At 41.3% G+C, this 15,150-nt stretch overlaps 1 protein-coding gene across 7 annotated transcripts in view; it reads left to right on the top strand.

Moving 5' to 3' along the window:
* Positions 1-14,705, top strand: part of LOC140734298 (V-set and immunoglobulin domain-containing protein 4-like) — a 44,358-nt gene extending 29,653 nt beyond the window's left edge. For 4 of the 7 annotated variants that reach the window (XM_073058069.1, XM_073058067.1, XM_073058066.1 and 1 more), the window contains 4 exons: positions 3,479-3,529; positions 7,842-7,967; positions 9,228-9,249; positions 12,932-14,705. In XM_073058069.1, coding sequence (XP_072914170.1) covers positions 3,479-3,529; positions 7,842-7,967; positions 9,228-9,249; positions 12,932-13,064 — 332 coding nt within the window. In that variant the 3' untranslated portion in view covers positions 13,065-14,705. The remainder of the gene's footprint in view (positions 1-3,478; positions 3,530-7,841; positions 7,968-9,227; positions 9,250-12,931) is intronic. The other 3 variants (XM_073058071.1, XM_073058070.1, XM_073058064.1) reach the window with 2 other exon arrangements.
* Positions 14,706-15,150: the final 445 nt, after the last annotated feature.

Below are 15,150 nucleotides of genomic sequence, written 5' to 3'. Positions count from 1 at the left end.
ATAATAAATAAAAAACTTAAAAACAAGAATTAGGGAAAATGCCTCATAGACTTGAGGTAATGGCCTTGCCTCAGTGTGAATGAGAAATATACAGATTGTTCAGATTATTTAAGCTGCATCCCATTCCTTAATGATTAATGACTGCATCTTGAAGTGTAACCAAGTATTACTGGTCCACATTTTGTTTGTGTTGTCTGTTAGGTAAGTTTATGAGAGAACTGCATTTATCATTGTCAGATGATGATGAACAGCAGAGGGCAGTAATAGTTCACCAGTCAAGTGGTGCGTTATCAAAGTCAAAGTTGAGTTTATTGTCATAAACACACATAAATACATGAATGCAGGTGCAATGGAAAGCTAACTTACGACAGTATGACAGACACATAGCTTCATATAAGCAGCATTTACAATAAAGATAAATCATACACAATTTTTACAAGAAAACACAATTAGAACGATACAAAGTCGATTTTAGTGCAGAGTGGACAACGCGATCATAGTGTTGCTGAACTGTAATGATTAGGGTTTTGCTAGTTGATTCAAGAACTGAATGGTTGAAGAGAAGTAGCTGTTCTTGACCCCGGTGGTGTGGGACTCCAGGCTTCTGTACCTCCTGCCTGATGGTAGTTACAAAATGATGGCGTGGCCTGGATGATGGGGATGTTTGACAGATATTGCCTTCTAGAGGCAGCTCCACTGGCTGTGCCTGTGACGTATTGTGCAGAGTTCACTATGCCCTGCAGCTTCTTATGTTTCTGTGTATTCAAATTGCCGTATCAGGCCATGGTAATATCAGTCAGGATATTTTCAACAGTAGAAGTTTGTTAGAGTGTCCAGTGGCAAGCTGAACCTCCTTAACATTCTAAGAAAGTAAAGACACTGGTGCACTTTTCTTATGACTGCCCAAGTCAGATCATCTGATACGTTAATGTCCAGGAATTTAAAACTATGGGATAGGCAGTAATGTTTGTCTTTACAACATCTGTAAAAGTAAGTTATGGGCCTTTCCTAGATTTCATCCATTGATATTTCCAATGTTTATTTTGAGCTTTAATGGCTAAATAGTATTGCGATAAGACTAAAACTTGAGAGCCTGTTTGACACTGCAATAGGAATATTTGGAGAATATCAAAGAACACTGAGGCCTGCTTAAATCCTCCGTCCTCAATACCTGCAAAAACATCCTTAGGTACAAGTCCAGAAAACATCAGGATTGATTTGATGTAGAACAACGTATCTCCTTTTGTGCCTGGCAGAATGACATCAGCAAGGTCAAAAGAGAAGCTTACTCCAGGACAGGGTGAGGGAGTTAAAGAGTTTTTGGTGGAACGCAAAAGTCCTGGAAAACCAGACGCTGACAGATGCTTCAGTGCCACCAAAGTAAGTCCAAGCTGCTGTGGATAAAACCCCCTGCGCTCAAAGTACGGGCTGAACTTGCTGAAAGATCGGAAAGATATCAGCAATCAATGAAGAGATTGCTTTCAAAAGCTTCATAACCGCAACAACTCTGCTGAGCCAGAGGTTACTAACCAAATCCTCCAGAGACCTGTGAGAGAACCTCCCAGAATGAAGAAGGTCTGTGATGCCACCAGGAGCCTGAAAAGCAACGAAGCCACAGGTCCTGACGGGACACCAGCAGAGATCCTCAAGGAAGGTGGACCAGCACTCCTGCACCACATACACTCCCTGTTCCTGAAGGTCAGGAAGAAGTAACAACTCCCCTCAGAGCTCAGGGATGCTCAGGTAGTGACCATATTCAAGAAGGGAGACATGGCAGACTGTGGAAATGGCAGAGACATTTCCCTCCGGTCAACAACAGGCAAAGTGCTTACACGTATCCTTGTCAACCGACTCCTTCTGCTATCTGTAAAAGCACTCCCTGAAGCACAGTGTGCTTTCTGTACACCTGGAGGTACTGCAGGCTTGATCATCACACCATGCCAACTACAGGAAAAATGCCCTGAACAAGAGCAATCCTTGTACTTGGCTTTCATGGATTTGACAAAGGCACTTGATACAGTGGACCGCCAAGCACTTTGGTGGTTACTATCAAGACATGGCTGCCATGACAATTACTTACAAATACTGAGGCATCTGCATAATGTCACGTCAGTCACATTACTCAGCAACGGTGATGTCGAATCAGAAACCTTCACCGTGGAGACAGGTGTCAAACAGTCTGTATTGTTGCTCCCACTCTATTTTCCATCTTTATTGCTGCCATCCTTTACCTCTTTGGTCAAGACCTGCCACAGGGAATTCCAGTTATGTATAGAACGGACAACAGTCTTTTCAACCTCAACTGGTTCAAGGCCAGGAACAAGGCCAGCACCACTACTATCATGGGAGCTTCAATATGCAGCTGGCAATGCCATCACAGTACAACATGAAGAAGACCTCCAATGTATCCAGAAAGCCTTTGCCAAAGCATATAGAGCCATGGGTCTTGTTTTGAATATAAAGATGACACAGATCCTATATCAGCCATCACCCAACCAGCCATTTGCCCAGCCTTCCATAAAAGTTGTCAATATCTCAATTTTCCTACCTAGGCAGCACTTACTCCTTAAAAACAGCCATTGACTCACAGATCAACCACCACCTGAGTAGTGCTATTGGAGCCAATGCAAGATTAAGGAAAAGAGTTTTTGAAGGCCGTGACCTACAGGTCCCAACAAAACACTTGGTCTATAGATCAGTTGTCCTTCTTACATTACTGTATGGAGCTGAATGATGGACCACCTAGAGCAGGGACCTGAGAACCCTGGTTCAGTACCACCACATTCCCTGGGAAAGATTTTGAGGATCAGCTGAAGGACAGATTTACTAACAGCCTGCAGACTGAAGGAGGCCAACACAACATCTCTACCACAAAAAAGCTACACCAACTCCGATGGATAGGTCAAGCCATTCCAATGTCTATCTCACGTCTTCCCAAACAGACCTTTTACACCCAGTTGAAGGGAGGTCAGCGAGCCCCTTTAGGGAAAAGGAGACACTTCAAAGATAATACCAAAATCAGTCAAAATAAATTCAAAATTGCATTGTAAAACTGGGCAGACATTGCACTCAATAGATACACCTGCAGAAATCTGCTCAAGAGCGAGCTGTACTACATGAGAACCATCTCCACAGTGCCACAGAGAACATGTAGCAACTAAGAAAGGACAGACTGAACACAATAACCACAGGCACCACTTCCTCTTGCCCACACTGCACCAGAACATGTGGATCCGGGACTAGACTCTAGAGCTCCTAAGTACCCACCAACATACAACCCCTTGGAAAAGCATCATACTTGACTTGAGTGATCAGATTACTATAGTGATACATTACATGCACATTAAATAAACTTCTATTTTAATGCTTGACTTGCAACTACTGATCAATTGATACATACAGTATATCGCTGTTTACTTGCATTTTCATATAAAGGGACTGACCTCTGTCATTAATAATTCACTGATTATTTCCCCAGCTTTATCGTCCAAAAGACCTTCAGTTATTCTGACCTCTGATGCCATCATTGGTAAGCATAATTTTATTTCTGTAGTTTCATACATAATTATTGTATTTTTTTTACAAAATCTATTTTAGAAAAGGGTATAATTTTATGCCTGTCAGTCTTAGTTCTTCAGTTATGAGGTAACTCTGAAAATGCTAGTAAATTAGCATTACATTCACTTTTAGCACCTTAGAATGGCTGTAGGTACAATTAAAGAGGTGAGTATTATGTAATGCATTATTTTTAGTGGTTGCATGCTTGGTATTTCCAAATAAAAGACAAATTAACTTCCCTTGTCCTGTTGAAATAGTCACCTGATACGAATATGGGCCAAATTCTGACAAATGGTACTAGCTTTAGTGGGCACTTCGGTTACCATGGACAATTTGAGCCAAAGGGCCGCACACGCAAAATGCTGGAGGAACTCAGCAGGCCAGGTAGCATCTATGGAAAAGAGTAAACAGTCGACATTTTGGGCCGAGACCCTTCGTCAGGACCGAAGGAAAAAGGTGAGAAGTCAGAGAAAGAAGATGAGGGGAGAGGAGGAAGAAGTACAAGGTAGCAGGTGATAGGTGAAACTGGGAGAGGGGGCCGAGTGAAGTAAAGAGCTGGGAAGTCGATTGGTGAAAGAGATGAAGAGCTGGAGGAGGGGGAATTTGACAGGAGAGGACAGAGACCATGGAAGAAAGGGAAGGGGGAAGAGCAGCAGAGGGAGGTGATGGGCAGGTAAGGAGATATGGTGAGAGGGAAATGGGTGTGGGGAATGATGAAGGTGGGGGGGGGGGCAGCATCTGCAGCTTTTCTCTTGTTTGTGAACGAGGTGATGGGCCTGTTTCTGTGCTGTTTAACTGTATGACTCTATGGGACTCTTTGCAAATATTGAGAGAAGTAAGGGAGCATCAATTTTGCGACTATCTGACAGATCTTTGACAGTATCCTTCGGCAGGGTTACTGTAATTTATTTAAAATGAACCAAAAAAACCCTTACAATAAAATGTGCAATAGATTCAATTTACAGCAACTGATAATTAAGATCAGCACTGATGCAATTCCTGATTTAAACTCTGAATGAATACTTAGTTTGCCTCCATTAAACAGTAAATTGGGTTTGAAGACATTCTGTGATGACGGGAAGTCAGTATTTAAATGGGAACATAATTCTTTGGAAATTATGTATATAAGTATGGGGTTTAATATTGGCCTATAGGTGCAGGTATTTTTTTTTGCTGTTTATTTTCTGATGCTTTATTTGTCTCAGATTTTCAGTATCAAGATTCTCCATTGCTCTGGTAAAAAAATCTAGATACGGCACCCTTTTGTTCATGATTACCTGAAAGTGGAAGAAGAGGATAATAGATTGATGTAGTGATTTTAAAAGAGATGGGCTATTCTTATCTATGCATCCATGTATATAATTCTATAAAAGTTCCCAAGAAACGTCCAAGGAGTTACTCGAATTCCTTATTTAGCCAGATTGTAGCTGGTGAAGAAGTGCTCACCGTTCCTTATCAAGATTTAGCAATGGTCTACTGGTGTCTGCCATTGCCAGTAACACTGAAAGAGTTAGAATCAGCTTTAATATCACTGGCGCATGTCGTGACATTCGTTGTTTTGTGGCAGCAGTACAATGCAACAGAAAATAAAAATAAATTACGGTAAGAAATGTACAGTATATAAAACGTCAAATTAATTAAGTAGTGCAAAAAGAGAGCAAAAGATAACCTCAAAAATGGTGAGGTAGTGTACATGGGTTCACTGTCCATTTAGAAATCTGATGGCGGAGGGGGAGAAGCTGTTCCTGAAACGTTGAGTGTGTGGCTTCAGGCCCCTGTACCTCCTCCTTGATGGTAGCAATGAGAAGAGGGCATGTCCCTTGTGATGGCATCACCTTTCGAAGGTCCCTGAGTGCTGGGGAGGATTGTGCCCATGATGGAGCTGGCTGAGCTCACAACCTTGTGCAGATTTTTCAGATCCTGTGCCGTGGACTCTCTGTACCAGATGGCAATGCAACCAGTTAGAATGTTCTCCACGGCACAAATATAAAAATTTACAAGAGGCTTTGGTGACGTAACAATTCTCCTCAAACTCCTAATGAAATGGAGCCACCGTTGTGCCTTCTTTGTAATTGCATCAATATGTTGGGCCCAGGATAGATCTTCAGAGATGTTGACACCCAGGAACTTGAAACTGCTCACCATTTTCACTGGTGATCCCTCAATGAAGTGTGTCTTCCCTCAACTTCCCCTTTAAGAAGTCCAGGATCTGTTCCTTGGTCTTACTGATGTTGAGTACAAAGTTGTTGTGACACCACTTAACCAGCTGATCTGTCACACTCCTCTATGCTTCCTTGTTGCTGTCTCAAATTCTGACAACAAAAGTGCATTATTGGCAAATTTATAGATGGCGCTTGAGCTGTGCCAAGTTATAAAGTCGTGGGTGAAGAGAGTAAAGCAGTGGGCTAAGCACACATCCTTGAAGTATGCAACTACTCATTGACAGTGAAGAGGAGATGTTATTTCCAGTCCATACAGACTATGATCTCTCGGTGTCAAGGATCCAGCTGCAGAGGGAGGTACAGAGGCCTGGGATTTGGAGTTTGTTGATTAGAACAGAGGGCAGAATTGTATTGATTGCTGAGCTGTAATGAATAAACAGCAGTCAAACATGGATATTGCTACTGTTCAGGTGATCCAAGGCCAACTGAAGAGCCAGTGAGATTGCATCTGCTGTAGACCTATTGTGGTGATAGGAAAATTGCTGTGGGTCCAGATCCTTGCAGGAGTTGATTCTGGCCATGACCAACCTCTCAGTGCACCTCATCACAGTAGGTGTGAGTGCAGCTGGGTGATAGTCATCCAGGCAGCTCACTCTGCTCTTCTTGGACACTAGTATGATTGTTACCCTTTTGAAGCAAATGATAACCTCCCATTGCAGCAGTATGATATTGAAGATCTCCTTGAATACACCCACCAGATGGCACAGTTTTCCAGCTCCCTACCTGATGCCTTGCAAAGGTTCACCCTCTTGAAAGGTGTTCTGACCTCTGCCTCTGAGACAAAGTTCACAGGGTCACCAGGTGCCACAGAGATTTGCACAGGTGACCACTAGATGTTCCAGGTTGGCTGAGTGGGACTGAGACAGAACTGCCACATCTCTGCACCATGGTGAGTTATTCATAGAGCATACTCCACCTCCTCTGTCCTTAAAAGACTCAGTTGTTCTGTCTTTGTGGTCAATGGTGAAACCATCAGGCTACAGTGTTGTATCTGAATTGGCGAAGGGTGAGCCATGTTTCCATGAAGCAAAGTACACAGCAGTCCTTGATGTCTCTCTGATACAGCAATCCTACTCTGAGGTATTCAGTTTTATTTTCCAAAGACTGTACATTCACCAGCAGGATAGCAGGAAGTGCGGATCGAAGGCTTCTGTGTTTCAATTGTTTGTTTTCAATGCTTCCTTTTGCTTAAAGGGAAACTGGACTTGCAACCTGAGACTGGATCAGCCAATTTGGAGTACTGATAGATTTTTTAAATGTCTTAAAATAACGTTGCTTACTGAAGTACCCAGGGCTGTGACCATGGACTTCAGCCTTAGTAGTCCTAAACGGGAATATTTGATGAATCCCATCAGAAGTGCATGCAAAGAGTCATCACTTAGCGGCGCCAACATGACTCCCTGTTATTGTCTATTAATAAGTTCAACAATAGGAAAAAAATAATAGCCAGCTATTACAATCAGCCAGAGCAGTGTGAAGGAAGTTCCTGAGAAAGTTAATCAATGAAATCCATAGCTTGAGTTTGTTTGAGAGGTGTATTTTAGCACTCTTTTCAAGTGATGACAGATTACCCTAATATTTGCCATTTATATGCAGACTTGGAGTTATGTGCACTTACAGGTGATGTTCTTTGGCCAATGCAGCTTATTAATGAATGTAAATAATTTCAGTATTAGAAATGCCTGTCTAAAATCCAATTTGCTAAGTCCAAAAAAACAACTGTTCCAAAATGTTGATGAAGATATCCTGAATTAATGTAACTTTGATTGGTTACAGGAGGTACATGATAAGCACCTAGTCCTTATTTTCCCTTGATATTACTTTTGTTGGTGGGTAAAATTTTAACAATGTCCCCATGAGATTCGGGCATGGCAACATAAACTGAACTGATTTTTCAGCAGAAGCCATTGGATGGCACTTCTCTTCAAACAAATCCATAAGGGTCCGTAAGAAATTACAGTGTGTCACTTTTATATAAAATTATTTCCATGGAAATGAAAAAATAAATCCTACATGTCTGCATGTTAAGGTATAGAACTGATTACTGTGACTCTTTTCTAGGATACAACACTACGGAAATTCCAGCTTGGGTCTTTGTTTTGACAATTGTTCTCATCGTACTCTTCTTTTCCGCTATCATTATCTTAATTTTGTACCGGATGAGAAATAAAACAGGTAAAAATGAAGGTAATAGCAAATTACTGATAACGATAGCTCAAGTGTTTCAGTGCTAAGTTAATTCTTAGGAAGGTGGAAGTATCGCTGGAAATGCAGCTTTAGCATCTCTAAGCCAGGAAGATGAGGTTATCTAGAGTTCTGTTCCGCTCACTGTGCACCAGTGTTGGACGGAAAGAGCATGTGTATGGATATGGGATATGGAAAAGGTCTACCCCAGCAACATTGTCCTTCTGATATCAATGTCTACTCTTATGAACAATTAGCCACCTGGGAAAGTGGAACAGTGAGAACATTAGAGAGGCAGGCGTAGAGGACAAAATGATTATTTTCTCGAAGTGCCATGGGAGCAGTTGATCTGAACTGTGTAGGGCTAATGGCCTTTATTCCAATAAAATTGACAGTCAGCACACCTGCAATCTTCCGATCTGTGCTGGCACTGGGCAATGTTCCCAGCTGATAATGTGAGCTTGGGAGATTTCCTATACCACCTGTCTTCCTACGACTCCAGGAGAACTTTCCTCGCATTATCGCCTGAAGGACACCATAATGTCACTGCTTTCAGTCTGATCTTTGCATGTCATGGTGAAACAAAATGAGCCCAGTGAGTCTGATAGGATGTTTCGGTCCCAGTACCATTGACTCTGCAAAAAAAACATGCGCCTTCTTATCCCCGAGGATACTGTAGGAGTCCACTGGGACTGAGTGAGGGAACACAGAGACTGAGAGAGCACAGGGGTCAAGTTCACAGTGCTGATGGGCTGTAAGAAGGTGATAATGCTGAATACTTGCGATTTCAGAAAGGCTTTCAATTTGGTGGCTGTAGTTCTGAATGTGAGCTCCTGCCATATTATGGGCAGGCATTTTACTTGCAAGGGACTTGTCTATCTAATGGCACTGGCACATACAGTGTGTGTAAGCTAAGCTTCAATTTCCCTTGCACGATACTGATTGACCTGGGCTCAAGCTTAGGAATTCCATGAGCAACTTCCAAGGTCGCAATCAGCGGCCGTTATATTAACTGCCTTTCATGTGGTGTAACCAGGATAGTGAAAAGCTCTGTGCTGCCAAATACAGAGCTTTCTATTATCTGCTGTATTTTCTGAGTACTTAAGCTAATAAATTTCCTGTCTCTCAAATATTGTCCCTTTCCCTCTGTTGATAGAATTCCTTCTGGTTGCTCATGTTCGGTGATTATTGTGTTGTTATAAAGAACATAATTAAAGGAGATGATTGCTTTAGGAGTCTAACTAAACTTCTTTTTTCTTCTAGACCTCTCATACGAATTTACAAGGTAGGTGTACTTCCACTTCATTGGTAAAGCAGCATCAGCTTACTAAGTCAGGTTGGGGATTTTGTGAGAGTTCTGGGAATTTCAGTCCATGTTCACCTTTATTGATTTCTTTCAGCATTTAAATCCAATAGTATAAAAAGAGCCATCAGGGTATTTCCACATTAAGTTTCCCCTACTAACTGAAACTTTTAGCTATCTCTTCTAATTTTTGTACTGTGTATTTCTTCGTGCCTTTCTGGAAGTACAGCCTTTATTATGTTAAAGGCTTTAGATAATTACAATACATTGTTGGATTGCTTTTATTATACACCTACTGTATATTATTTTTCATTCCCTGCTGCTATGTGACGTGACAGGCTTGTACGTATCCCGAGAGACAGACTGGGCTGTTGTGTCCTACAAGAATATCCCGAGATTAACACAGCACTCCTTTCATGCTTTGTCCTCTGTCTTGCATAAGAGCTGCAGTAAAAATGTGATCTTGATAAGAGTCTACGTTAACTATTAATGTATAGCCATGAGCTGTACTCTTGAGTATTTGTGTGGCAGTTGCAAGCTATGCACTTAATGCTGGCAAATGAGATTAGTATAGGTGGGCAAGACAAGGTCATTATGGACAAGATGCATTGAGTGGCCCATTTCTGTGTTGTCTGATCTATGACTGTACTCCAAGTTAATTAAGTAACTAAGATATCTGAAAACACTTCAATTACATATGGTGTTTGACCCGATGCCTCAATTTCTGCTATAATCTTGCCCCAACATTTCAACAGAGGTTCTGGTATTTTTCCCTCAAGGTAACTAAATCCTCATAGGAGTTTGCTTCCCCTGAGATATTTCAAGGCAGTTTTCCCTTTTCTCTTTCCTCACGCGTCCAGTTCTCTGGGAGAAGTAGATAGATAGATAGATAGATAGATACTTTATTCATCCCCATGGGGAAATTCAACTTTTTTTCCAATGTCCCATACACTTGTTGTAGCAAAACTAATTACATACAATACTTAACTCAGTAAAAAAATATGATATGCATCTAAATCACTATCTCAAAAAGCATTAATAATAGCTTTTAAAAAGTTCTTAAGTCCTGGCGGTAGAATTGTAAAGCCTAATGGCATTGGGGAGTATTGACCTCTTCATCCTGTCTGAGGAGCATTGCATCGATAGTAACCTGTCGCTGAAACTGCTTCTCTGTCTCTGGATGGTGCTATGTAGAGGATGTTCAGAGTTATCCATAATTGACCGTAGCCTACTCAGCGTCCTTCGCTCAGCTACCGATGTTAAACTCTCCAGTACTTTGCCCACGACAGAGCCCGCCTTCCTTACCAGCTTATTAAGACGTGAGGCGTCCCTCTTCTTAATGCTTCCTCCCCAACACGCCACCACAAAGAAGAGGGCGCTCTCCACAACTGACCTATAGAACATCTTCAGCATCTCACTACAGACATTGAATGACGCCAACCTTCTAAGGAAGTACAGTCGACTCTGTGCCTTCCTGCACAAGGCATCTGTGTTGGCAGTCCAGTCTAGCTTCTCGTCTAACTGTACTCCCAGATACTTGTAAGTCTTAACCTGCTCCACACATTCTCCATTAATGATCACTGGCTCCATATGAGGCCTAGATCTCCTAAAGTCCACCACCATCTCCTTGGTCTTGGTGATATTGAGACGCAGGTAGGAGAAGGTACCTAATTGTTCCTAGCCTGAAAACTGCAATGGCTTCTGACTACATAAATGATAAATAGATGAAGAGCAGGAAAGAACAAATATACACTGTATTTCAGACTTCTATCAAAATGAGAGTAAGGTTTAAATAAATATTTGAATAAGTGTCTCGGTTTCAGAATGCAACACCAGTGACATCTAACTAGGAGGTACTGACTAGGCAGTTCAAACCTTGGTGAATGTGTTAAATCTGTAGAATAATGGAAGATGAAGTTTAATGCTTGGATTTAATCCAGCTGATTAATTATAGGACTCATCAGAGAATCCTTCCTTTCCCAAAGTGCTTTGAATAAGTAGAATAGATTAGTGAAGGAAAACCCCTGGAATTATTTAAGAATCATTGGATGCTACTATACAATGAGTTTAGATTCTCAATGTAATTAATGGGCTTCATCATCTGTAATTGTTACGACCTTATGAGGGGGGCAGGAAGATTTGGGGAGAACTTCACTATCATGGCAAAGTATGGATTCAAATAGACTTCACAAGAGGGAGCCAGAGCTAACAATGCCCGTCCAATTATCCTTCCAAAAATTCAACCCTTTTTTATACGTACGCAAGTTTGTACACAAGTGAATTCTTCATCCTGGTAAGTTACCAACAGCCGATTTCAGTTTTAAAGACAGCTGTCATTAAAGGCTGAATTGGGAAGTGGAACTTGCATGGTTAGTCACCAAATGTGCAGCTCTTAGAGAAAAGCTCTCTGGTGGTTTTTGGGTAGATGACAAATTCAACAGCACGGGTTCCCATTTCATTGTAATATCAGTGGGTATTTTAGTCATACTCTCCTGCATGATTAAGAAATGTTAAACATACTTGGCCCTCTTAATTAAGAAATTAAGGGGGCACAGTTAGAGTTTTGAGTCTTCAGCCCATCTACTTTCATTCCTCCTTGGTCTATCTTTCACTAACTGTTTCTGACATACTTCTGGCCCTCTTCTCTTTATACTGGCTGCCTTTCCTGTCTACACCCAGTCCAGATGCAGCAAAATGTTTGTTTCCTGCCACAGATGTTGCTCAACCTGCTGAGTTTGTTCTTTGTGGATTTTTTTTTGCTTTATGTTCTTCTGTATGTCTCTTGTCACCCATGGAGGTCAGGATGTGTTTCTCCCCATGGGAATGTGCTTCCTAAATCTGAACCACCTCTTCCATCCAGGCTGCTGCAGCATTGCTTGACAGTCGTCGGTTCTATGTTACCTAGAGCTGATCTGCTCCCATTCCACCCTGACATTTTCAGCCTGAGGCTAAATTATCAGTTGGCTGGCATTATAAAAACCAAGGGAAAATTGTATAACTTGTTTGATAATTTGTGAGAAAGAGAGGGCAGTTTTTCCTGGGCTTTACCAAAACATTCTGTCCACCAGAAACATCGGGATCTCCCAGTGGCCACCCATTTTAATTCTACTTCTGATTTCCATTCTGACATGTCACCCCATCACTTACTCTGCTGCTGTGATGAGGCCACACTCAGGCTGGAGGAGCAACGCCTTATATTCCATCTGGGTAGCCTCCAACCTGATGTCATGAACATCGATTTCTCCCCTTGCCCTCCCTTCACCATTTCCCATTCCCCTCTCTCACCTTCCCATCACCTCCCTCTGGTGCTCCTGCCTTTCTCTTTCTTCCATGGCCTTCTGGCCCTCCCTTTCCAGCCCTTTATCTCTTTCACCAATCATCTTCTCAGCTCTTTAACTTCACCCCTCCCCCCTCCTGGTTTCACTATCACCTGCTACCTTGTACTTCTTCCTCCCCTCCCCTCACCTTCTTACTCTGCCTTTTCATCTTTTTTCTCCAGTTCTGATTAAAGGTCTTGGCCCAGAATGTCGACTGTACTCTTTTCCAAAGATGCTACCTGGCCTGCTGAGTTTCTCCAGCATTTTGTGTGTGTTGCTTGGATTTCCAGCATCTGCAGACTTTCTCTTGATGGTTAATGTTGTGCTTATTTTACTTCTAACTTTAGGTATAGAAATGCTCATTGCGTGCAACCTGTTAACCTGGTTTCAGGTGAAAATAATGAGTATGAAACAATGAAAGAAGTAAAACAAAATGAGTATTCAAGCATTCACATGGGATCTGCGTGCGCTTCTGGATAGCTCGATGCCTTAATGTGAAGCATAATACGTGGAGCTCTGCAGCTATGGTCGAAAACAAGTCTATTTGCAAATTGTATTTTGGCAATCAACTGTACAAAATAAAAAAAACAATTGTTCTGTTTTGAAGTTCTCAGATAAACAGGCCCAGATATTAGCAGTTTCTGCTACTCAACACAATTTCAAAAATATTACTCTGAGAAAACCCTATGGTGTCCAAGTTATCTACTCCCCTTTGGAGAGTCTTTTGACTCTGGCAAGATTCCTATGAAAGGTCATTGACCTGAAGTATGAACTTGATTCCTCTGTCTACAAATGCTGCTCGATTCACTGAGTATTTCCAACATCTTCAGCTTTTATTGCAGATTTTCAAAGTCCACCATTTTTTCATTTTGTACAGTTGTGTCAACCCTGATTTAATTCATATGCACACTCAAATAGTTAAATTGTGTTCATAACATGCAAGCTTTCATAGTTATTTTACATTTATGACTCAGACTGATGCAGAACTGAGCAATTAGAACTGAACTAATTCATTGAAAGTGGCGGTACAGATAGAAAGCGTCATTAAAAAAACTTTGGCACATTGGCCTTCATAAATCAAAAAACTGAGTACAGGAGATGGGATACTATGCTGAAATTGCATAAGATACTGGTGAGGCCTGATTTGGAGTATTGTGTGCAGCTTTGGTCACTTATGTACAGGAAAGATATAACTAAGATTGAAGGGGTACAGAGAAAATTTAGAAGTATGTTTCTGGGACTGGAGGACCCAAGTTATGAGGAAAGATTGAATAGGTTAGAACTTTATTCCTTGAAACATAGAAGATTCAGGAGAGATTTTATAGAGGCATACACAGTTATGAAGGGTGTAGATAGGGTGAAGGCAAGCATGCTTTTTCCACTGAAGTTGGGTGGGACTACAAGTAGAGATCAAGGTTTAAGGGGAGCATGAGGGGAAACCTCTTCACTCAGAGGGTCATGAAAGTGTGGAATGAGCTGCCAGAGCAAGTAGTGCATGTCAACTCGATTTCAATGTTTAGGGGAAGTTTGGATAGGTATGTGGACAGTAGGGGTATGGGTGGCTATGGTCTGGGTGTGGGTCAAAGTGACTAGGCAGTTTAAGTGGTTTGGCATGGACTAGATGAATCAAAGTGCCTGTTTTTGTGCTGTACTTTTCTATGACTCTTTGACTCTAAGTATTTGATAGACTATTAAATTTGCAAACCAGAATCTAGGTGCCAGAATGCTAATTAATTTCCTTACTTAACTACGTAAGCTATAGATGTTGCTAGACTAAAGGTCGTTGACTTTGTCTCTGTGGATCCTCTTTGACCTGCAGGCTATGCCAGTACATTCTGTTTTATTATGTATTTTCCAAGATTTGTTTAATTACTTCTGTTATTTTCTTACATTAATACTTGGTAACAATTACCCTGCAGGTTTCCTTAATGTGATTTTTTTGTATGAAAAGATGATCATTTTATTCTGTGATTTAGATAAGTATCTCATTGTGCTTTGTATACTGATTTTAAAATGAAAGTCAAAATAATTTGATTTTGGTTGTTCTCATTAAAGTTGGCATGTTTGTCAAGTTTGGTGCTTCTCAATGTTCTGTAGTAAAATTTCTATCAATACCATGTTGATCTACTTTCTTTATTTATTGAGATACAGCACAGATAGGCACTTCTGCCACTTCGAGCTGTGTAGCCCAACAGCTCTCGATTTAACCCTAGCCTAATCACGGATAATTTCCAATCACCCATTAACCTACTAACTGGTACGTCTTTGGACTGTAGGAGGAAACCAGACTACCTGGAGAAAATACACGTGTTCCACGGGGAGAACGTACAAGCTCCTCATAGATGACATCAGAGTTGAACTTGGAACTCCGACACTCTGAGCTGGGATAGTATCACACTAACTGCTGGGCTACTGTTGCGCCCTATTGTACACCTTCATTATATGAAATTAAATCCTTGTTATTCACTTTGCCTCTTCAAACATAATTAACATCTCCTCAAATTTTGAATAGTGAATGTATTACTGTAGTCTATTTGACCTCCTTTACGAAGTTCAAATTACCTTG

This window comes from Hemitrygon akajei, chromosome 10 (genome assembly GCF_048418815.1).
Source record: "Hemitrygon akajei chromosome 10, sHemAka1.3, whole genome shotgun sequence".
NCBI lineage: Eukaryota > Metazoa > Chordata > Chondrichthyes > Myliobatiformes > Dasyatidae > Hemitrygon > Hemitrygon akajei.
This window is presented reverse-complemented; position numbering and strand designations above follow the sequence as displayed.